This window comes from Liolophura sinensis, chromosome 8, assembly GCF_032854445.1.
Source record: "Liolophura sinensis isolate JHLJ2023 chromosome 8, CUHK_Ljap_v2, whole genome shotgun sequence".
Lineage (NCBI taxonomy): Eukaryota > Metazoa > Mollusca > Polyplacophora > Chitonida > Chitonidae > Liolophura > Liolophura sinensis.
In genome coordinates this window covers 57,041,425-57,067,990 of record NC_088302.1, presented here as the reverse complement: position 1 = coordinate 57,067,990, position 26,566 = coordinate 57,041,425, and the positions used below count along the sequence as shown (strand labels likewise).

At 42.4% G+C, this 26,566-nt stretch overlaps 1 protein-coding gene across 1 annotated transcript in view; it reads left to right on the top strand.

Annotated features, from left to right (window-relative positions):
* Nucleotides 1-8,310: 8,310 nt before the first annotated feature.
* LOC135472259 (medium-chain acyl-CoA ligase ACSF2, mitochondrial-like) overlaps nucleotides 8,311-26,566 on the top strand; it is a 33,062-nt gene continuing 14,806 nt past the window's right edge. The window contains 6 exon segments of the mRNA XM_064751672.1: nucleotides 8,311-8,434; nucleotides 10,343-10,471; nucleotides 13,094-13,147; nucleotides 15,959-16,077; nucleotides 20,716-20,763; nucleotides 25,977-26,094. Coding sequence (XP_064607742.1) covers nucleotides 10,367-10,471; nucleotides 13,094-13,147; nucleotides 15,959-16,077; nucleotides 20,716-20,763; nucleotides 25,977-26,094 — 444 coding nt within the window. The 5' untranslated portion in view covers nucleotides 8,311-8,434; nucleotides 10,343-10,366.

Genomic DNA, 26,566 nt, shown 5'->3' with positions numbered 1-26,566 from the left:
GCAGAGAAGCTGTGTGAACCCAGTTGTGAGGGGAAGTTTCAATTTAAAAAGGACAGATTATTTGTCACGGGAGACTGTAAAGGGCTGTTTACAGTGGTGCTTTGTAAAAACTGGTAGATCCAAAACTTTTTAACAAATTTGTAAAACAATGTCGATTCCTCACTTTTCACAGCTTTGTAAAACCTTGTAGATCCAGCACTTTTAACATCTTTGTAATATCTTGCATATCCAGCACTTATAACACCTTTGTAAGACCTGGTAGCTCCAGCACTTTTATCAGTCTTGTAAAACCTGTTAGATCAAGCACTTTTTAACAGCTTCATAAGACCTGACAGCTTCAACACTTTGATTAGTTTTGTCAGACCTGGTATATTCACATTTTTACCAGTTTTTTAATGTTTGTTATATCGTGCAATCTTATCAGCTTTATCAGGCTTTGTAGTTCAAGCATTTTTGTACCAGTTTTTGTAAGATCTGGTAGCTCCAGCACTTTTTACCAGTTTTTGTAAGATCTGGTAGCTCCAGCACTTTTTACCAGCTTCCTATGACCAGGTAGATCCAGCACTCATTAACAGTTTTGTCAGACCTAGTGGTTCCAGCATTTTTTTTTTAGCTTTATAAGACCTGATAGTTCCAGCACTTTTTACCAGTTTTATAAGACCTAGTAACTCGAGCATTTCTTACCAGCTTTGTAAGACGTCGGCCCAGTCGTGCGAAAGTGTATTAACTAACAATGGTGTTAAGTCATATTTTATATTTTACTTTAGCCAAACTCCGCAGCCAATGCAGTTCGCCAATGTGAAAGGGTAACAGCAGCAGTTTTAGTTCATATCTAGTAGAATGTTACACATTTTTTAGGCTGAGTACAAAACTGAAAACTTGAAGACAAACAACGTTTATTTTTCAGTTTTCAATCACTCCATGTCTTTTTATCTAACTTTCAAGGTCGAACAAGAAAGCTTTACGTAAAGGATACGTAAGTGCACCAAGGATATGCTCAATTTGCCGTATACAATTATGAATTATCGTTTTGGATATAGGAATTCAGCATTAAAAGACTATTGAGTTAACTGAACATTTGTCTTTGTATTGGATTTTTAACGCTTTATATGTGGCAGAAATATTTCCTGGAGGGGTTTAGAAATGGAGGTCACCTGACAAACGAACCCGTGCACCACACCCTACAAACAATGTATAATTAAAGACGTACAGAATAGCCGGTAAATGATCACAGGTAACCGGTTAAGTACGACCTTTTGCCAGTTTTATTTTTTATGCCAACGCATGAACAGCAGCAAATTACACGACTCCCCCAACTCTCCCCCGTCATCCATCCTCGGGAAGAACCCATGCACCACACCTAATACAGTCAGGGTGAAACCATGCACGGCACCCACCTAAAACAGTCCAAGGAAAGCAAGCACCGCGCTAACGCAGTTCAAGGGAAACCAATCGCATCACAAACCCAGTCTAAGGGAAACTAAACACAGTTCTTACACAGTCCAAGGAAAACCAAGCATCGAACCTCACAATGCCCTGGAGGCGAGGTACCGCAACTAAAGAGTCCAAGAGAAACCATCTCCGCAACTAAAACAGTCCAGTGGAAACCATCCACGTCACTTAACACAGTCCAAGGGATACCATCCACCGCACTTAACACAGCCAAGGAAAACCAAGCATCGCACCTAACACAGCCAAGGAAAGCCATGCATCGCACGCCAAAATGTCCTGGAAGCACCACAAGTAACACGGTTCATGTCAAACCAAGCACTGCACCTAACATTACCGGTAAAAGCCAAGCACCGCAACTAACACAGGGAAACCATCCACCGCACCTGAAACTAAGCATGGCACGTAACAAACTTGAGAGAAAACCAAGCAACGCACCTGAAACTGCGCTAGAGCAACTAAGCATTGCACCTAAAAATCTTTAGGGAAAACCAAGCACCGACCCTAAAATAGCTCTAGAGAAACTAAACATTGCGCCTAACAAACTTGAGGGAAAACCAACGCACCTAACGGAGACCAAGAAAAAAATCATGCACACACAACTTAGCAAAGCCCTCAGGAAACCGTACATGCACCACACATAACCAAGTCTGGTGGAAACAAGCACCGCGCTTATCTTTGTAAGCGACCAACCCCCGACAACTCAAAGTGTGGGGAAAACTATCCACAGCTCATAAACAGCACATAATAAAGTTCTGGTGAAACCAAGCACAGCACCTCACAAAGTTCGGGGCAAACCAAGTACCGCACCTAACAAATTTTGGGGGCAAACCAAGCACCCAACCTCACAAACTTCGGGGGTAAACCAAGTACCACGCCTCATAAAAAGCTGGGCAAACCAAGCACAGCACCTCACAAAGTTCGAGGCAAAACAAGTATCGCACCTCACAAAGACCCGGGCAAACGAAGTACAGTACCTCATAAAGATCGGGGCAAACCAAGTACAGCACATATCATCTCACAAAGTTGGGGCTAAACCAAGCATCGCACCTAACAACTTCGGGGAAACCAAGTACCACACCTCAAAAAGTTCGGGGCAAACCAATTACCGCACCTCACAAAGTTCGGAGCAACCAAGCACAAACACATAACAAGGTTCGGAACAAACCAAGCACCATACCTAACAAAGTTCGGGGCAAACCAAGTACCGCAAACCAAGTACTGCACTTCACAAAGCTCGGGGTAAACCAAGTACCGAACCGCACAAAGTTCGGTGCAAACCAAGCACAGCACCTCATAAAGTTCGGGACAAACCAAGTACCGCATCTCACAAAGTTGGGGCTAAACCAAGCATCGCACCTAACAACTTCGGGGAAACCAAGTACCACACCTCAAAAAGTTCGGGGCAATCCAAGAACCGCACCTAACAATGTTTGGGGCAAACAAAGTACCGCACCTCACAAAGTTCGGTGCTAACCAAGCACAGCACCTAACAAAGTTCGGGCAAACCAAGTACCACGCTTCACATAAATCGGGGCAAACCAAGCACAGCACCTCATAAAAATCGGGGGAAAGCAAGTAGCGCACCTAACAAAGTTCGAGCAAACCAAGTACTACACCTAACAACGCTCGGGCAAACCAAGTACCACACCTAACAAAGTTCGGGCAAACCAAGTACAACACGTAACAAAGTTCGGGCAAACCAAGTACAACACGTAACAAAGTTTGGGGGAAACAAAGCCACGCATCTATAAAGGTTCGTTGTGAGCCAAACACGGCAACTACCAAAGTTCGGGGAAACCAGGTACGGTACCGCATCTGCCAAAGTTCATTGCAAAGCAAGCACCGCACCTAACAAAGCTCGGGGCAACCAAGTGCAGCACTTAACAAAGTCCGGGGGAAATCAAGTACCGCGCCTAAGAAAGCCTATAAGGTAAATCCTTGAATGCATGCACTCCACCTAACCAACCACCGTGCCTAACAAATCCTATAAGGTAAAACCTTGAATGCATGCACTCCCCCTAACCAACCACCGGGCCTAACAAATCCTACAAGGTAAAACCTTGAATGCATGCACTCCACCTAACCAACCACCGTGCCTAACACAATCTATAAGGTAAAACCTTGAATGCATGCACTCCACCTAGCCAACCATTGGGCCTAACGAAGCCTCTACGGTAAGGTAAAATATTGAATGCATGCACGCCACGTAACCAACCACCGTGCCTAACAAAGAGACCTGGTTCATTGGTCAAATTTTAGGTTCAGCGACCTGAATCTTAGCAAACATACGATGTTAGGTTGAATATAGGTTTGGCTTTCTAAGAGCAGAGTTCCTGGACCCTGTGCTTATAAACCGGATGACCATTTATAAGACATCCCCAGAACTGTGAAACTCTGTCAGCATAGTTTTGTCCTCGATCATTAACTGAAATAAAATAGAAAATCACCGTTACAAAATATAGGCTACTGTTATATAACAAATGCCTGTACTGTTTTGTACACATGCGTTTGTGAATATATGTACAGATTTTAAGTGTAGACCTGTGCATAATTATGCGAAGTACACATCATTTAATGTACCCGCGTGCAAATTTGTAAAATTTAGTGTGTAGGCCTACCTGTGGTACACATCTTGTGTATTTTTGTACACATCCAGCTTTTAGTGGGTTTTAGTTAAAATGTCTATTCCTAGTGTGACAGGCAGAAATTGTGTTTCTGTGTAAAGGATAGACCTGTGAATGCTTTGCAGAAGGACGACTAATTCTACTTAATTTTCAGCTGACCTCATTCTCGTGGGTAGGCATTTGCAGAAACAAAACTTATTTTTTGTTTCTGACATTTTGTAAAAAGTATGGGCCAGGTCAATAATGGCAAGGACGACGTTAAACATAAATTTAACCACTGAAGAACTGATAAGAAAGTAAGTAGCCTAGGGCTACGAAATTAAGACGGATTCATACAAAATCTAGAGAAGCAGTTTTCACCGATTTTCAGTGATGTCGGAAAGATGCGGGAATTGTTCTAGGCCAGTGAATGAAATCATGTAGGCCCCTAAGCCTATCAAACTCTTGTACCACGTTAGTTATAGGTTGTCGGAAATAAAAGTGTACCTGCCTATAGGCTATCTCAGTTGGGCTTTGATTGCAATTGTTGCTACACGCCTAGGCGGTCTGTCCAACGTGGTCAACTAATTCAGTAAGTATTGGGGTCTATGGATACAAGAAAATTATACCGTAGGCCTACCTACAGGCCTGCATCATGCATTATATAACTTTAGACATGTAGGCCTACTGGTAAGAACTAACAAGGTTAAAGATCGACATGCAGGAGAAAATATCATGATTATGGTTTCCTGAGTTATTCTCTGATATAGCTGTCTCTTCACAAAGTCTTCCCATGGCTTGACATCCTTCTCAGCTGTTTTGTTTTATTCATGAGTTAAAATTGTGGGTGTTGTGACAAAGTTGCGTTGACAAGTTGTGGAGATCCCAGCCAAGTCCTGAGCCGTCAGCGCGGGTGATCCACAAGGGAGGTAACGCTAGACATGGCGTCGTTGCGACGAGGGTGTACTTCTGTGGGGAGAAATTGTTTTGCGAGCCGTTTAAGAAAATCCATCGATGACGGCCATGTCATCAAAGCTCATTCATTGCCTTTGAACACCCAATGCACCTATCGGCCCTTGCTTTTTTCGGGAGTTTCGTTCCGGTGAGAAAGTTTTTAATAGTTGCATTAAGTATAATCGCAACAACAACAGCAGCAACGCAAACTACAGGCACGGCCTATAAGCCGGTCTGTGAGAATAAGAATGACCAAAAAAAAAAAAAAACCAATAAAAACTCAGCCGTTTCACTAACTTTTTCTGAAATCAGGCTATACTTTTCAGTTTGAAAAATTGGTAGAAAATACTATAGTCAGTCAGCAACAATGCATCAGTATTGCTTTGCACCTTGAACCCCCAATCTGATAGTGACCTGCACTCTTATAGCAATGTTGGATCCTTAACAAAACACTGTTCTGGTCTCCGTTGAAATGTGTCTATCGTCAGTGTGCATTGGGACATGGAATTCCTTTGGTAGAGATTCAACATGGCCTCAAGCGTTACAACAGTGATTGTCGTATATAAAATGATCACGAATAATATGAAATAGGAAAAGGCCATAAAAAGATACTACCGTATTAGTCTAGATGTAGTTGGGCTATTTTTGAATTCTTACAGTCCTCGAGTTTTAAAATAGCACTATGAGTGTATTCAGATGTATTAAGCCTATATATACTTGTTTAGGCAATTTGATAAGTAAACTAAAGTAATCTACATTTAGACATACCTCTGCACCAGCTGAAAGAGTAAACAATGTGGTTGTGAAGTATTGTTCGTGTTATACTGCATGTGGTGTATTTCTTATTCTCTTCCTTCAAAGCTATGTGGCAGTCTATGTCAAGCAGGGTAGACTCTTCTAGAGACCTAATTGCTGCCTGCCATTCTTGCACCCTCATGCAGCATGATAATAAAATGGAATGGGATACACTGATGTGAATCTAGCACATTTCTAGGAATAAACATCAAAACGCTACGTCGACGTTGTCCCCCACCATCTTTGACCATCAGTAGTCTGTACTAGTTGTCTGGTGCTTGTATGACACAAAAAAATAGTTTGCTTCTGTGGCCTAATGGTTAGAGCGCCCATCTCAAAGTCGGGAGACCCCAAGCACTCACTCACTCACTCACTCACTCAAAGTGGGGAGACGTGAACTCGTACCAGTAACACCCATGGTAATTACCTCCTCCCGTAGATCTCCAAGTATCACTCTGTAGCTACCAGGGAGACATGATACTGGTATACCCTGTGTGCTTTATTATTCATTTTAACCTACAGAAAATAAATGTGTACAAGGAATAAAAGAACGCCCAGCAAAGATTTGATTGATGGGTAACCAGTCTATATATATAATTCACTGTACAAACTATGAGCTATTCTACCTGGGGAGGTATGGTGCATGGTATTCACCGGTACTATGTGGGAAGGTATGGTGGATGGTATTCACTGGTACTATGTGGGGAGGTATGGTGCATGGTATTCACCGGTACTATGTGGGGAGGTATGGTGGATGATATTCACCGGTACTATGTGGGGAGGTATGGTGGATGGTGTTCACTGGTACTATGTGGGGAGGTATGGTGCATGGTATTCACCGGTACTATGTGGGAAGGTATGGTGGATGGTATTCACCGGTACTATGTGGGGAGGTATGGTGGATGGTATTCACCGGTACTATGTGGGGAGGTATGGTGGATGGTATTCACCGGTACTATGTGGGAAGGTATGGTGGATGGTATTCACCGGTACTATGTGGGGAGGTATGGTGGATGGTATTCACCGGTACTATGTGGGGAGGTATGGTGGATGGTATTCACTGGTACTATGTGGGGAGGTATGGTGCATGGTATTCACCGGTACTATGTGGGGAGGTATGGTGGATGATATTCACCGGTACTATGTGGGGAGGTATGGTGGATGGTGTTCACTGGTACTATGTGGGGAGGTATGGTGGATGGTATTTACCAGTACTATGTGGGGAGGTATGGTGCATGGTATTCACCGGTACTATGTGGGGAGGTATGGTGGATGGTATTCACTGGTACTATGTGGGGAGGTATGGTGGATGGTATTCACTGGTACTATGTGGGAAGGTATGGTGGATGGTGTTCACTGGTACTATGTGGGGAGGTATGGTGGATGGTATTCACCGGTACTGTGTGGGGAGGTATGGTGCATGGTTACCATTGGTATTAACTGATCCTACCTGGGGAGGTATGGTGCATGGTGTTAACTGATCCTACCTGGGGAGGTATGGTGCATGGTATTGACTGATCCTACCTGGGGAGGTATGGTACATGGTATTCATGGATGCTACCTGGGGAGGTATGGTGCATGGTATTGACTGATCCTACCTGGGGAGGTATGGTGGATGGTATTCACAGATGCTACTTGGGGAGGTATGGTGTACGGTATGCACGGATACTACCTGGGGTGGTATGGTGCACGGTATTCACGGATGCTACTTGGGGAGGTAACAGATACAAAGTGGTGCATGGTATTGACTGATCCTACCTGAGAGGTATGGTGCATGGACAGAGGCCCGCCAAAGCATCACGGCCAACTGTATGATTAATCCAACCCAGTAACCATCACAAAGTGTGACGGCTTATCACCTTTGAATTTGAACCAGCGATCTCTGAGTTTGGAGTTCACTCATCTGCTAGACTGAAAGCCAATTTCCCTCCAGCCTGGAGGTAGAGAGAGCTTACATATCACTTCAATACACAAAGAAAGGAAACACTGTTGATTAATGATGATTGGGTGCCATAAGGCATTTAAAGTCAAAAACATTCACTGCAGATAAATTTCAGATTCTGGAGCAGCCAAATCTTCTTAATGCTTTCAACATGGCAGCTATTATAATAACCGCAAGTTTGGCTGCCATATTAACATTGAATATGACAGACAAATGGTGTAAACTCACACGATACTCCTAGGCCTTACTTTTGTACAGTATTAGAAGTAATCATTCATTTATTTCATAATGACTAATGGGTCTCAGTATTTAAAGGCTAGTCCTGTCTAAAATATGTGTTTTGAAAACCAAAATAGGAGATTCGGTTTTGAGCATTTTAACAGGTACAAACTGTAAACCTGACATCCTCTGGAAATTGCTAATGTCCCTTCGGGTTAATTGAGAAATCTTGTGCATGGTTTTACCACCATAATAATGTTGTGATTATTTCAGAACGTTGTCCACCAGTGTGGGCAGGGAAGATGAGAAGCTGAGGTGGAGCTATGTGTGTGGGCAGACAGATGTACCCCTACAGGGGGTTACAATAGGGAGATGCCTGGGGGAGAGGGCAGAGCTTACCCCGGACAAAGAGGCGGCTGTGTTTGTGGAACAGGGCATCAGGAAAACCTTCTCTCAGCTTCTGGAAGATGTAGGTTGTGCAGGAGGTAGTCGCAAGTTTGACTGATGAGACATTAAGATATCTGACTGATGAGACATTAAGATATCTGACTGATGAGACATTAAGATATCTGACTGATGAGACATTAAGATATCTGACTGAATACGTTGGCAGCAGGTCGCAGTTGCCTTTCAGTCATTCGGCCTTAGGGTCAATCCCTTTCTGGTTTTGGCCTCAGTCCGGCTCTCACTGGTTGTGGAGCATTGATGACAAGAAGTGGTCTACAACATTCTGGTGGTGGTATGCTCTGTCCAGCATTCACTGAAGACCTCTTGTCTTTCCCCAGTGTGGTTTGCATATCTGTACATGTGCGTCACACCTGGGAAGGTATGTCAGTAACTTGCCAAACATCGTTGGTTTACCATGGGCACTCTGGGATTTATGGGTGGTTTTCCCCACCAATAAAACTGACCTTTGGATAAGTGAAATATGGCATTGAGTAATGAGTGTGGCATTGATTAATGCGTAGGTCTATGAAGCTAAATAATAAGTGTGGTTGTGAGTAATGAGTATGTTGTTGAGTGATGGTCATGGCTTTGAGTAATGAGTATGTTGTTGAGTGATGGTCATGGCTTTGAGTAATGAGTATATTGTTGAGTGATGGTCATGGCGTTGAGTAATGAGTATGTTGTTGAGTGATGGTCATGGCTTTGAGTAATGAGTATGTTGTTGAGTGATGGTCATGGCGTTGAGTAATGAGTATGTTGTTGAGTGATGGTCATGGCGTTGAGTAATGAGTATATTGTTGAGTGATAGTCATGGCGTTGAGTAATGAGTATGTTGTTGAGTGATGGTCATGGCGTTGAGTAATGAGTATGTTGTTGAGTGATGGTCATGGCGTTGAGTAATGAGTATGTTGTTGAGTGATGGTCATGGCGTTGAGTAATGAGTATGTTGTTGAGTGATGGTCATGGCGTTGAGTAATGAGTATGTTGTTGAGTGATGGTCATGGCGTTGAGTAATGAGTATGTTGTTGAGTGATGGTCATGGCGTTGAGTAATGAGTATGTTGTTGAGTGATGGTCATGGCGTTGAGTAATGAGTATGTTGTTGAGTGATGGTCATGGCGTTGAGTAATGAGTATGTTGTTGAGTGATGGTCATGGCGTTGAGTAATGAGTATGTTGTTGAGTGATGGTCATGGCGTTGAGTATTGAGTATGTTGTTGAGTGATGGTCATGGCGTTGAGTAATGAGTATGTTGTTGAGTGATGGTCATGGCGTTGAGTAATGAGTATGTTGTTGAGTGATGGTGATGGCGTTGAGTAATGAGTATGTTGTTGAGTGATGGTGATGGCGTTGAGTAATGAGTATGTTGTTGAGTGATGGTCATGGCATTGAGTAATGAGTATGTTGTTGAGTGATGGTCATGGCGTTGAGTAATGAGTATGTTGTTGAGTGATGGTCATGGCGTTGAGTAATGAGTATGTTGTTGAGTGATGGTCATGGCATTGAGTAATGAGTATGTTGTTGAGTGATGGTCATGGCATTGAGTAATGAGTATGTTGTTGAGTGATGGTCATGGCATTGAGTAATGAGTATGTTGTTGAGTGATGGTCATGGCGTTGAGTAATGAGTATGTTGTTGAGTGATAGTCATGGCGTTGATTAATGAATATGGGGTTGAGTAATCCAGTAAATTAATATTATGTCTAACATGCTCATTTCCAGAGTACGACGTTAAACCCCAAGCACTCACTCACTCACTCAATTCCAGATTAAAACTTTGTCGAGATTGAGCATTTTTGGCTAAAACATGATTGTAAGTTCATTTGATTGTTGTTTAATGTCGTACCTAGGCTATCTGTGTACACGTCATTGTGTGTGTAGTGATGACATATTTGAACATGGCAAGGCTTCTGGTTGTATGCTTCTCCCTCAGAGTGACCAGCTAGCTGCAGGCTTAATGGAGCTGGGGTTTAAGAGGGGTGACCGTATTGGAATCTGGGGACCAAACTCTTGGGAGTGGGTCGTCACGCAGTTTGCCACTGCCAGGGCAGGCATGATCCTGGTAAGTTACTCTCTGCTACTGACATCACCTCTTTGTTGTCATAGGTCAAATATGCTTAGCCCCAGGTCACTATTTCAACTCCTTTCTTTATACTGGGCTGGCAGAGAATCACAGCCACAGGGGTGATCTACGGCAAACCATACACCGATTCACACCATGTCTGATAAGTCCTTTATAGACAATGACTATTATCCAAAACAGGTTTCAACTTTGGCAAAATGTTTTACAAAAAAAAAAAAAAATACGTTTACAAAAAGATTCATCAGAATTGACGTGATATGGTGTATGGTTTACCATTGACTGCCCTAGAAAACACAAGAAATAGCCCCACTGGGGCTATAAAGGACAGCATGGCTAATTTCTCATCCAAGCCATTTGATGGGCTCTCCAAACAGATAACTACCTGTTAATCAGTGAGGTCTTCTATGCTTGTGTCCAGCTTCTACTGCTTTGGCTGTGCATGGACATGTACATGGGTAGGATTGTCAGTACCAGGTCAGGTAGAATGCTTTACCATGGGCTTTTTCTAGTAACCTCCAAACATGGCCTGGGTAGGATTGTCAGTACCTGGACAAGTAAGATGGATTACTATGCGATTTGTCTAGTATTTTGCACTCAGGACATGGGCAGGATTGTCAGTACCAGGTCAGGTAGGCTGGTTTACTCTGTGCTTGGTCTAGTAAGCTCCACACAGGACAAGGGTAGGATTGTCAGTACCTGGTCAGGTAGGCTGGTTTACGCTGGGCTTTGTCTAGTAACCTGCACACAGGACAAGGGTAGGATTGTCAGTTCCTGGTCAGGTAGACTTCTTTACTCTGTGCTTTGTCTAGTAACCTGCACACAGGACAAGGGTAGGATTGTCAGTTCCTGGTCAGGTAGACTTGTTTACTCTGTGCTTTGTCTAGTAACATGCACACAGGACATGGGTAGGATTGTCAGTACCAGGTCAGGTAGGCTGGTTTACTCTGTGCTTTGTCTAGTAAGCTCCACACAGGACAAGGGTAGGATTGTCAGTACCTGGTCAGGTAGGCTGGTTTATGCTGGGCTTTGTCTAGTAACCTGCACACAGGACAAGGGTAGGATTGTCAGTACCTGGTCAGGTAGACTGGTTTACTCTGTGCTTTGTCTAGTAAGCTCCACACAGGACAAGGGTAGGATTGTCAGTACCTGGTCAGGTAGACTGGTTTACTCTGTGCTTTGTCTAGTAAGCTCCACACAGGACATGGGCAGGATTGTCAGTACCTGGTCAGGTAGAATGGTTTACTCTGGTTTTTGTATAGTAACCTCCACACAGGACAAGGGTAGGATTGTCAGTGCCTGGTCAGGTAGGCTGGTTTACTCTGGGGTTTGTCTAGTAACCTCCACACATTACATGGGCAGGATTGTCAGTACCTGGTCAGGTAGGCTGGTTTACTCTGGGTTTTGTATAATAACCTCCAAACAGGACATGGGTAGGGTTGTGAGTACCTGGTCAGGTAGGCTGGTTTACTCCGGGCTTTTTCTAGTAACCTCCACACAGGACATGGGTAGGATTGTCAGTTCCTTGTCAGGTAGGCTGGTTTACTCTGGGTTTTGTAGAGTAACCTGCACACAGGACAAGGGTAGGATTGTCAGTACCAGGTCAGGTAGGCTGGTTTACTCTGTGCTTTGTCTAGTAACCTCCACACAGGACAAGGGTAGGATTGTCAGTACCTGGTCAGGTAGGCTGGTTTATGCTGGGCTTTGTCTAGTAACTTGCACACAGGACAAGGGTAGGATTGTCAGTTCCTGGTCAGGTAGACTTGTTTACGCTGGGCTTTGTCTAGTAACCTGCACACAGGACATGGGTAGGATTGTCAGTACCTGGTCAGGTAGACTTGTTTACTCTGTGCTTTGTCTAGTAAGCTCCACACAGGACAAGGGCAGGATTGTCAGTACCTGGTCAGGTAGACTGGTTTACTCTGGGGTTTGTATAGTAACCTCCACACAGGACATGGGTAGGGTTGTGAGTACCTGGTCAGGTAGGCTGGTTTACTCTGTGCTTTGTCTAGTAAGCTCCACACAGGACAAGGGTATGATCGTCAGTACCTGGTCAGGTAGGCTGGTTTACTCTGGGGTTTGTATAGTAACCTCCACACAGGACATGGTCAGGATTGTCAGTACCTGGTCAGGTAGACTGGTTTACTCTGAGCTTTGTCTAGTAACCTCCACACAGGACATGGGCAGGATTGTCAGTACCTGGTCAGGTAGGCTGGTTTACTCTGTGCTTTGTCTAGTAAGCTCCACACAGGACATGGGCAGGATTGTCAGCACCTGGTCAGGTAGGCTAGTTTACCTTGTGCTTTGTCTAGTAACCTCCTCACAGGAACAGGGCCTGTATGAAATTGGAATATTCTTGGGTACAATGTAAAACATAGTCATAGTAATACATTGTTATAGTTTATACATATCAAGAATTGTCAATGATGTATGGAAAATACAAGAAGACTGGTGCTTGTAAAGCTCATACAGTAATCAAGACTGCTCAGAATTCACCCTAAACAACACCCATTCATGTATTTCATAGGATGGTGATATTTGCGATTGATAGAAAAAAAATTTTCAAATACCTGTGCAATTTTGAGTACTTCCCTGTATTTCCAGGTAAACATCAATCCAATGTACAGGCCGGAAGAAGTGGAGTATGCCTTGAATAAGGTAGATAACTCTGGACTTCAGTTATACTAAGTATGCATCATGACTGTACCTCACAATCCAGTAATACCCTACACTCCACAGAGAATTTGGGGCAACAGCTCTCCCAAAGCACCATGACCGTACCTCACAATCCAGTAATACCCTACCCTCCACAGAGAATTTGTGGCAACAGCTCTTCCAAGGCAGCATGACTGTACCTCACAATCCAGTAATACCCTACCCTCCACAGAGAATTTGTGGCAATAGCTCTCCCAAAGCACCATGACTGTACCTCACCATCCAGTAATACCCTACCCTCCACAGAGAATTTGTGGCAACAGCTCTCCCAAAGCAGCATGACTGTACCTCACAATCCAGTAATACCCTACCCTCCACAGAGAATTTGTGGCAACAGCTCTCCCAAAGCAGCATGACTGTACCTCACAATCCAGTAATACCCTACTCTCCACAGAGAATTTATGGCAACAGCTCTCCCAAAGCAGCATGACTGTACCTCACAATCCAGTAATACCCTACCCTCCACAGAGAATTTGTGGCAACAGCTCTTCCAAGGCAGCATGACTGTACCTCACAATCCAGTAATACCCTACTCTCAACAGAGAATTTATGGCAACAGCTCTCCCAAAGCACCATGACTGTACCTCACAATCCAGTAATACCCTACCCTCCACAGAGAATTTGTGGCAACAGCTCTCCCAAAGCATCAAGACCGTACCCCACAATCCAGTAATACCCTACTCTCCACAAAGAATTTATGGCAACAGCTTTCCCAAAGCACCATGACTGTACCTCGCAATCCAGTAATACTATACCCTCCACAGAGAATTTGTGGCAACAGCTCTCCCAAAGCAGCATGACTGTACCTCACAATCCAGTAATACCCTACTCTCTAAAGCATCAAGACTGTACCTCTTAATCCAGTAATACCCTACTCTCCACAGAGAATTTGTGGCAACAGCTCTCCCAAAGCATCAAGACTGTACCTCACAGTCCAGTAATACCGTACTCTCCACAGAGAATTTATGGCCACAGCTCTCCCAAAGCATCAAGACCGTACCTCACAATCTGTTAGTAACGTACTCTCCACAGAGAATTTGGGGCAACAGCTCCCCCAAAGCATCAAGACTGTACCCCACAATCTGTTAGTAATGTACTCTCCACAGAGAATTTGTGGCAACAGCTCCCCCAAAGCATCAAGACTGTACCCCACAATCTGTTAGTAACGTACTCTCCACAGAGAATTTGGGGCAACAGCTCCCCCAAAGCATCAAGACCGTACCCCACAATCTGTTAGTAACGTACTCTCCACAGAGAATTTGTGGCAACAGCTCCCCCAAAGCATCAAGACCGTACCCCACAATCTGTTAGTAACGTACTCTCCACAGAGAATTTGGGGCAACAGCTCCCCCAAAGCATCAAGACTGTACCCCACAATCTGTTTTTATAATGTACTCTCCACAGAGAATTTGGGGCAACAGCTCCCCCAAAGCATCAAGACTGTACCCCACAATCTGTTAGTAATGTACTCTCCACAGAGAATTTGGGGCAACAGCTCTCCCAAAGCATCAAGACTGTACCCCACAATCTGTTAGTAACGTACTCTCCACAGAGAATTTGAAGCAACAGCTCCCCCAAAGCATCAAGACTGTACCCCACAATCTGTGAGTAACGTACTCTCCACAGAGAATTTGTGGCAACAGCTCTCCCAAAGCATCAAGACTGTACCCCACAATCTGTTAGTAACATACTCTCCACAGAGAATTTGAAGCAACAGCTCTCCCAAAGCATCAAGACTGTACCCCACAATCTGTTAGTAACGTACTCTCCACAGAGAATTTGAAGCAACAGCTCTCCCAAAGCATCAAGACTGTACCCCACAATCTGTTAGTAACGTACTCTCCACAGAGAATTTGGGGCAACAGCTCCCCCAAAGCATCAAGACTGTACCCCATAATCTGTTAGTAACGTACTCTCCACAGAGAATTTGGGGCAACAGCTCCCCCAAAGCATCAAGACTGTACCCCACAATCTGTTAGTAATGTACTCTCCACAGAGAATTTGTGGCAACAGCTCCCCCAAAGCATCAAGACTGTACCCCACAATCTGTTAGTAACGTACTCTCCACAGAGAATTTGGGGCAACAGCTCTCCCAAGGCATCAAGATTGTACCCCACAATCTGTTAGTAACGTACTCTGCACAGAGAATTTGGGGCAACAGCTCTCCCAAAGCATCAAGACTGTACCCCACAATCTGTTAGTAACGTACTCTCCACAGAGAATTTGGGGCAACAGCTCTTCCAAAGCATCAAGACTGTACCCCACAATCTGTTAGTAATGTACTCTCCACAGAGAATTTGGGGCAACAGCTCCCCCAAAGCATTATGGTTTTTTGTTAACAAAAAAGGGTTTCAAATTATTGAAAAGATGTGGTAGAGTATAAAGGCATGAAACCACAATCGGTGATGGTTGATCTGTCTGCAAGATGAATTCTGCAATGTCAGCGGCTACCTTTTTTGCTGGTTGCTTGATGAGCTGGAGATGACTTGTTTATAGGTTGTGTTTGACCCCAAGTTAGATATGTGGCTCATTTTCATTTGTTGTTTTAGGTGGTATTGTTGCTATTATTGCTAGCAGAGTTGATTTTCTTTGTCATGTTGTATGTTTTCAGATATGTTTTGAAGAAAGGAAACTCTCTCATATCAATTAAACAGATCTCTATGGCAACAAGTTTTGATTTTGTTTGGATTTGATTTGACTAATCTATAAAGACTCAACAATAGATAACTAGATTTAGCATGTTTGTTACCATAGGTTGGCTGTAAAGCTTTGGTGTCAGCAGAGAAGTACCGAACCCAGGATTACTACGAGATTTTGTTTCACCTGATACCAGAACTCATTAAGAGCCCAGTGGGTCAGGTCCATAGCCACAGGTAAGGACACAGCTTACAGGTACATTTCAGCATAAACAGCAGCATACATACATACGCGATAACAAGTTGTTCACTGCAACATACATACCTGATAAGTTGTTCACTGCAGCATACATACATACCTGATAAACAAATTGTTCACTGCTGCATACATACATACCTGATAACAAGTTGCTCACTGCTGCATACATACATACCTGATAACAAGTTGTTCACTGCAGCATACATAGATATGCGATAACAAGTTGTTCACTGCAACATACATACCTGATAACAAGTTGTTCACTGCAAAATACATACCTGATAACAAGTGGCTCACTGCTGCATACATACATACCTGATACACAAGTTGTTCACTGCTGCATACATACATACCTGATAAGAAGTTGTTCACTACAGCATACATACATACCTGATAGCAAGTTGTTCACTGCAGCATACATACATACGCGATAACAAGTTGTTCACTGCAACATACATACCTGATAAGTTGTTCACTGCAGCATACATACATACCTGATAAACAAATTGTTCACTGCTGCATACATACATACCTGATAACAAGTTGCTCACTGCTGCATACATACATACCTTATAACAAGTTGTTTACTGCAGCATACATACATACCTGATAACAAGTTGTTCACTGCAGCATACATACATACCTGATAACAAGTTTTTCACTGCAGCAATAGAAGCTGTCATTTGTCAGGAAGTCAAATGGGAGGTAACTCTTGCATCCATGAAAACACATGCACTCAATTCCAGCAGACTAAATGGTATCATAGTTCCCTTGTACATGTACGTGTAAATGTGATGCGTGGGTCACCCACCACCAGTTTAATACAGTGTACTTGTACCTGTAAGTCTGACGCGTGGGTCATGTCGCCGGTTAAATACAGTGTACTTCTACATGTAAATGTGACTCGTGGGTCATGTTGCCGGGTAAATACAGTGTACTTGTACATGTAAATCTGACGTGTGGGTCATACTGCCGGTTTAATACAGTGTACTTGTACATGTAAATCTGACGTGTGGGTCATACCGTTGGTTTAATACAGTATACTTGTACATGTAAATCTGACGTGTGGGTCATACTGTTGGTTTAATACAGTGTACTTGTACATGTAAATCTGAGGCGTAGGTCAAGTTGCCGGTTTAATACAGTGTACTTGTACATGTAAATCTGACGTGTGGGTCATGCTGCCGGGTTAATACAGTGTACTTGTACATGTAAATCTGACGTGTGGGTCATACCGTTGGTTTAATACAGTATACTTGTACATGTAAATCTGACGTGTGGGTCATATCGTTGGTTTAATACAGTGTACTTGTACATGTAAATCTGACGTGTGGGTCATACTGTTGGTTTAATACAGTGTACTTGTACATGTAAATCTGAGGCGTAGGTCAAGTTGCCGGTTTAATACAGTGTACTTGTACATGTAAATCTGACGTGTGGGTCATACCGTTGGTTTAATACAGTATACTTGTACATGTAAATCTGACGTGTGGGTCATACCGTTGGTTTAATACAGTGTACTTGTACATGTAAATCTGACGTGTGGGTCATACCGTTGGTTTAATACAGTGTACTTGTACATGTAAATCTGACGTGTGGGTCATACTGTTGGTTTAATACAGTATACTTGTACATGTAAATCTGAGGCGTAGGTCAAGTTGCCGGTTTAATACAGTGTACTTGTACATGTAAATCTGACGTGTGGGTCATACCGTTGGTTTAATACAGTATACTTGTACATGTAAATCTGAGGCGTAGGTCAAGTTGCCGGTTTAATACAGTGTACTTGTACATGTAAATCTGACGTGTGGGTCATACCGTTGGTTTAATACAGTATACTTGTACATGTAAATCTGACGTGTGGGTCATACCGTTGGTTTAATACAGTGTACTTGTACATGTAAATCTGACGTGTGGGTCATACCGTTGGTTTAATACAGTATACTTGTACATGTAAATCTGAGGCGTAGGTCAAGTTGCCGGTTTAATACAGTGTACTTGTACATGTAAATCTGACGTGTGGGTCATACCGTTGGTTTAATACAGTATACTTGTACATGTAAATCTGAGGCGTAGGTCAAGTTGCCGGTTTAATACAGTGTACTTGTACATGTAAATCTGACGTGTGGGTCATACCGTTGGTTTAATACAGTGTACTTGTACATGTAAATCTGACGTGTGGGTCATACCGTTGGTTTAATACAGTGTACTTGTACATGTAAATCTGACGTGTGGGTCATACCGTTGGTTTAATACAGTATACTTGTACATGTAAATCTGAGGCGTAGGTCAAGTTGCCGGTTTAATACAGTATACTTGTACATGTAAATCTGACGTGTGGGTCATACCGTTGGTTTAATACAGTGTACTTGTACATGTAAATCTGACGTGTGGGTCATACCGTTGGTTTAATACAGTGTACTTGTACATGTAAATCTGACGTGTGGGTCATACCGTTGGTTTAATACAGTATACTTGTACATGTAAATCTGACGTGTGGGTCATACCGTTGGTTTAATACAGTGTACTTGTACATGTAAATCTGACGTGTGGGTCATACCGTTGGTTTAATACAGTGTACTTGTACATGTAAATCTGACGTGTGGGTCATACTGTTGGTTTAATACAGTATACTTGTACATGTAAATCTGAGGCGTAGGTCAAGTTGCCGGTTTAATACAGTGTACTTGTACATGTAAATCTGACGTGTGGGTCATACCGCCGGTTTAATACAGTATACTTGTACATGTAAATCTGAGGCGTAGGTCAAGTTGCCGGTTTAATACAGTGTACTTGTACATGTAAATCTGACGTGTGGGTCATACCGCCGGTTTAATACAGTATACTTGTACATGTAAATCTGAGGCGTAGGTCAAGTTGCCGGTTTAATACAGTATACTTGTACATGTAAATCTGACGTGTGGGTCATGCTGCCGGTTTAATACAGTGTACTTGTACATGTAAATCTGACGTGTGGGTCATACCGTTGGTTTAATACAGTATACTTGTACATGTAAATCTGAGGCGTAGGTCAAGTTGCCGGTTTAATACAGTGTACTTGTACATGTAAATCTGACGTGTGGGTCATACCGTTGGTTTAATACAGTATACTTGTACATGTAAATCTGACGTGTGGGTCATACCGTTGGTTTAATACAGTGTACTTGTACATGTAAATCTGACGTGTGGGTCATACCGTTGGTTTAATACAGTATACTTGTACATGTAAATCTGAGGCGTAGGTCAAGTTGCCGGTTTAATACAGTGTACTTGTACATGTAAATCTGACGTGTGGGTCATACCGTTGGTTTAATACAGTGTACTTGTACATGTAAATCTGACGTGTGGGTCATACCGTTGGTTTAATACAGTATACTTGTACATGTAAATCTGAGGCGTAGGTCAAGTTGCCGGTTTAATACAGTATACTTGTACATGTAAATCTGACGTGTGGGTCATACCGTTGGTTTAATACAGTGTACTTGTACATGTAAATCTGACGTGTGGGTCATACCGTTGGTTTAATACAGTGTACTTGTACATGTAAATCTGACGTGTGGGTCATACTGTTGGTTTAATACAGTGTACTTGTACATGTAAATCTGACGTGTGGGTCATACCGTTGGTTTAATACAGTGTACTTGTACATGTAAATCTGACGTGTGGGTCATACCGTTGGTTTAATACAGTGTACTTGTACATGTAAATCTGATGTGTAAGTCATACCGCCGGTTTAATACAGTGTACTTGTACATGTAAATCTGACGTGTGGGTCATACCGTTGGTTTAATACAGTGTACTTGTACATGTAAATTTGACGTGTGGGTCATACCGTTGGTTTAATACAGTGTACTTGTACATGTAAATCTGACGTGTGGGTCATACCGTTGGTTTAATACAGTGTACTTGTACATGTAAATCTGATGTGTAAGTCATACCGCCGGTTCAATACAGTGTACTTGTACATGTAAATCTGAGGCGTAGGTCATAACGTTGGTTTAATAAAGTGTTCTTGGACATGTAAATCTGACACGTAGGATATGCTGCCGGTTCAATACAGTGTACTTCTACATGTAAATCTGACGTGTGGGTCATGTCGATGGGTAAATACAGTGTACTTGTACATGTAAATCTGACGTGTAGGTCATGCTGCCGGTTTAATACAGTTTACTTGTACATGTAAATCTGACGTGTGGGTCATACCGTTGGTTTAATACAGTGTACTTGTACATGTAAATCTGACGTGTGGGTCATGCTGCCGGTTTAATACAGTGTACTTGTACATGTAAATCTGACGTGTGGGTCATACCGTTGGTTTAATACAGTGTACTTGTACATGTAAATCTGAGGCGTAGGTCAAGTTGCCGGTTTAATACAGTGTACTTGTACATGTAAATCTGACGTGTGGGTCATACCGTTGGTTTAATACAGTTTACTTGTACATGTAAATCTGAGGCGTAGGTCAAGTTGCCGGTTTAATACAGTGTACTTGTACATGTAAATCTGATGTGTAAGTCATACCGCCGGTTTAATACAGTGTACTTGTACATGTAAATCTAACGCAGAGGTCGTATGGCAGATTTAAAACAGCGTGCTTGTATTTTCGTGTATTTCAGATTACCACATCTGTCTACCGTAATAATGATGGGTGACAACGATTACCCGTGAGTATGTGTTCTCTGTTGTATGTGCAGCATCTTTCTGAAGTTGAGAGAGTATCCAAACCATATTTTGATTGGTTGATGTTTTTCTGTTCAGATATACATAAAATTGTCTCAGAATACATGTAAAGTCACTATAGATTATATTGTCCAGTTGTCTGTTATTGGAAGAATACATCTCTCTGTAATTTAGTCAGTAATTTTTACACAACTAAAGTTCAATTCTACAATTTTAATTGTTTCTGAGCACATTGATTTTTCACTACAAATCAAACTCAGCTATCCCACCTCATAAAACTGACAATTCACTAAAGATCACCCTAAGCTACCCCACCTCATAAAACTGACAATTCACTACAGATCACACTCAGCTACCTCACCTCATAAAACTGACAATTTACTACAGATCACAATCAGCTGCCCCACCTCATAAAACTGACAATTCATTACAGATCACACTCAGCTACCTCACCTCATAAAACTGACAATTCACTACAGATCACACTCAGCTACCTCACCTCATAAAACTGACAATTCACTACAGATCACACTCAGCTACCTCACCTCATAAAACTGACAATTCACTACAGATCACACTCAGCTACCTCACCTCATAAAACTGACAATTCACTACAGATCATACTCAGCTATCTCACCTGGTCATAAAGGTGACAATTCACTACAGATCACACTCAGCTATCCCACCTGGTGATAAAGGTGACAATTCACTACAGATCACACTCAGCTACCTCACCTCATAAAACTGACAATTCACTACAGATCACACTCAGCTACTTCACCTCATAAAACTGACAATTCACTAAAGATCACACTCAGCTACCTCACCTCATAAAACTGACAATTCACTAAAGATCACACTCAGCTACCTCACCTCATAAAACTGACAATTCACTACAGATCACACTCAGCTACCTCACCTCATAAAACTGACAATTCACTAAAGATCACACTCAGCTACCTCACCTCATAAAACTGACAATTCACTAAAGATCACACTCAGCTACCTCACCTCATAAAACTGACAATTCACTACAGATCACACTCAGCTACCTCACCTCATAAAACTGACAATTCACTACAGATCACACTCAGCTATCTCACCTGGTCATAAAGGTGACAATTCACTACAGATCACACTCAGCTGTCCCACCTCATAAAACTGACAATTCACTACAGATCACACTCAGCTACCTCACCTCATAAAACTGACAATTCACTACAGATCACACTCAGCTACCTCACCTCATAAAACTGACAATTCACTAAAGATCACACTCAGCTACCTCACCTCATAAAACTGACAATTCACTACAGATCACACTCAGCTACCTCACCTCATAAAACTGACAATTCACTACAGATCACACTCAGCTACCTCACCTCATAAAACTGACAATTCACTACAGATCACACTCAGCTATCTCACCTGGTCATAAAACTGAGAATTCACTACAGATCACACTCAGCTACCTCACCTCATAAAACTGACAATTCACTACAGATCACACTCAGCTACCTCACCTCATAAAACTGACAATTCACAACAGATCACACTCAGCTATCTCACCTGGTCATAAAGCTGAGAATTCACTACAGATCACACTCAGCTGTCCCACCTCATAAAACTGACAATTCACTACAGATCACACTCAGCTACCTCACCTCATGAAACTGACAATTCACTACTGATCACACTCAGCTACCTCACCTCATAAAACTGACAATTCACTACAGATCATACTCAGCTATCCCACCTCATAAAACTGACAATTCACTACTGATCATACTCAGCTATCTCACCTGGTCATAAAGCTGAGAATTCACTACAGATCACACTCAGCTATCCCACCTGGTCATAAAGGTGACAATTCACTACAGATCATACTTAGCTATCTCACCTGGTGATAAAGCTGACAATTCACTACTGATCATACTCAGCTATCCCACCTGGTGATAAAGGTGACAATTCACTACAGATCATACTCAGCTATATCACCTGGTCATAAAGGTGACAATTCACTACAGATCCTACTCAGCTATCTCGCCTGGTCATAAAACTGACAATTCACTACAGATCATACTCAGGTATCTCACCTGGTCATAAAGGTGACAGTTCACTACAATTCACTACAGATCACACTCAGCTACCCCACCTCATAAAACTGACAATTCACTACAGATCATACTCAGCTATCTCACCTGGTCATAAAGGTGACAATTCACTACAGATCACACTCAGCTATCCCACCTGGTGATAAAGGTGACAATTCACTACAGATCACACTCAGCTACCTCACCTCATAAAACTGACAATTCACTACAGATCACACTCAGCTACTTCACCTCATAAAACTGACAATTCACTAAAGATCACACTCAGCTACCTCACCTCATAAAACTGACAATTCACTAAAGATCACACTCAGCTACCTCACCTCATAAAACTGACAATTCACTACAGATCACACTCAGCTACCTCACCTCATAAAACTGACAATTCACTAAAGATCACACTCAGCTACCTCACCTCATAAAACTGACAATTCACTAAAGATCACACTCAGCTACCTCACCTCATAAAACTGACAATTCACTAAAGATCACACTCAGCTACCTCACCTCATAAAACTGACAATTCACTACAGATCACACTCAGCTATCTCACCTGGTCATAAAGGTGACAATTCACTACAGATCACACTCAGCTGTCCCACCTCATAAAACTGACAATTCACTACAGATCACACTCAGCTACCTCACCTCATAAAACTGACAATTCACTACAGATCACACTCAGCTACCTCACCTCATAAAACTCACAATTCACTAAAGATCACACTCAGCTACCTCACCTCATAAAACTGACAATTCACTACAGATCACACTCAGCTACCTCACCTCATAAAACTGACAATTCACTACAGATCACACTCAGCTACCTCACCTCATAAAACTGACAATTCACTACAGATCACACTCAGCTATCTCACCTGGTCATAAAACTGAGAATTCACTACAGATCACACTCAGCTACCTCACCTCATAAAACTGACAATTCACTACAGATCACACTCAGCTACCTCACCTCATAAAACTGACAATTCACAACAGATCACACTCAGCTATCTCACCTGGTCATAAAGCTGAGAATTCACTACAGATCACACTCAGCTGTCCCACCTCATAAAACTGACAATTCACTACAGATCACACTCAGCTACCTCACCTCATGAAACTGACAATTCACTACTGATCACACTCAGCTACCTCACCTCATAAAACTGACAATTCACTACAGATCATACTCAGCTATCCCACCTCATAAAACTGACAATTCACTACTGATCATACTCAGCTATCTCACCTGGTCATAAAGCTGAGAATTCACTACAGATCACACTCAGCTATCCCACCTGGTCATAAAGGTGACAATTCACTACAGATCATACTTAGCTATCTCACCTGGTGATAAAGCTGACAATTCACTACTGATCATACTCAGCTATCCCACCTGGTGATAAAGGTGACAATTCACTACAGATCATACTCAGCTATATCACCTGGTCATAAAGGTGACAATTCACTACAGATCCTACTCAGCTATCTCGCCTGGTCATAAAACTGACAATTCACTACAGATCATACTCAGGTATCTCACCTGGTCATAAAGGTGACAGTTCACTACAATTCACTACAGATCATACTCAGCTATCTCACCTGGTGATAAAGGTGACAATTCACTACAGATCATACTCAGCTATCTCACCTGGTCATAAAGGTGACAGTTCACTACAGATTGCACTCAGCTATCTCACCTGGTCATAAAGGTGACAATTCACTACAGATCACACTCAGCTATCTCACCTGGTGATAAAGGTGACAATTCACTACAGATCATACTCAGCTATCCCACCTGGTGATAAAGGTGACAATTCACTACAGATTGCACTCAGCTATCTCACCTGGTGATAAAGGTGACAATTCACTACAGATCATACTCAGCTATCTCACCTGGTGATAAAGGTGACAATTCACTACGGATCACACTCGGCTATCCCACCTGGTCATAAAGGTGACAATTCACTACAGATCATACTCAGCTATCCCACCTGGTGATAAAGGCGACAATTCACTACAGATTGCTCTCAGCTATCTGACCTGGTCATAAAGGTGACAATTCACTACAGATCACACTCGGCTATCCCACCTGGTCATAATGGTGACAGTTCACTTCTGATCATACTCAGCTATCTCACCTGTTCAAAACGGTGACATTTCACTACTGATCATACTCAGCTATCTCACCTGGTCATAAAGCTGAGAATTCACTACAGGTCACACTCAGCTATCCCACCTGGTCATAATGGTGACAGTTCACTACAGATCATACTCAGCTATCTCACCTGGTCATAAAGGTGACAATTCACTACTGATCATACTCAGCTATTTCACCTGGTGATAAAGGTGACAATTCACTACTGATCACACTCAGCTATCCCACCTGGTGATAAAACTGACATTTCACTACAGATTGCACTCAGCTATCTCACCTGGTCATAAAGGTGACAATTCACTACAGATCATACTCAGCTATCCCACTTCATCATAAAGCTGCCATCTCACTACAGATCATACTTAGCTATCCCACCTGGTGATAAAACTGACAGCTCACACCTGATCATACTCAGCTATCTCACCTGGTCATAAAGGTGACAATTCACTACTGATCATACTCAGCTATTTCACCTGGTGATAAAGGTGACAATTCACTACTGATCACACTCAGCTATCCCACCTGGTGATAAAACTGACATTTCACTACAGATTGCACTCAGCTATCCCACCTGGTCATAAAGGTGACAATTCACTACAGATCATACTCAGCTATCCCACTTCATCATAAAGCTGCCATCTCACTACAGATCATACTTAGCTATCCCACCTGGTGATAAAGCTGACAGTTCACACCTGATCATACTCAGCTATCCCACCTGGTCATAAAGGTGACAATTCACTACTTATCATACTCAGCTATCCCACTTCATCATAAAGCTGCCATCTCACTACAGATCATACTTAGCTATCTCACCTGGTGATAAAGCTGACAGTTCACACCTGATCATACTCAGCTATCCCACCTCATCATAAAGCTGACAACATTTTCTCATGTCATGAAATAAAACCTCCATTTTCAGAGGGACTTATAAGTTTTCCGACATCCTCTCTGCTGGCACAAGTGAAAAGCGGGCCGCCATTCTAAATCTACAGAACAAGCTGCAATTCGATGACCCCATCAACATCCAGTTTACATCAGTATGTTAACAATGACAGCATAGCAGGCCTTATACAGGCTTCAACATTTAGTGCTACATGGAGACATTGGGATAAGATGGACAAAATATGGTAGAAAATGCCATCAAATCTCTAGCAATCAAAGTATTTCAGTATGTGCTTCAATAAAAGTAATAAGATACCCATCTGTGCGTACTTGGATGTTAATGACAATGGTCTGAGTTAAGATGATGAAGTGATAAGATACCCATCTGTGCGTACATGGATGTTAATGACATCTGGTCTGAGTTAAGATGATGAAGTGATAAGATACCCATCTATGTGTACTTGGATGTTAATGATATCTGGTCTGAGTTAAGATGATGAAGTGATAAGATACCCATCTGTGCGTACTTGGATGTTAATGACATCTGGTCTGAGTTAAGATGATGAAGTGATAAGATTATCATCTATGTGTACTTGGATGTTAATGACATCTGGTCTGAGTGAAGAT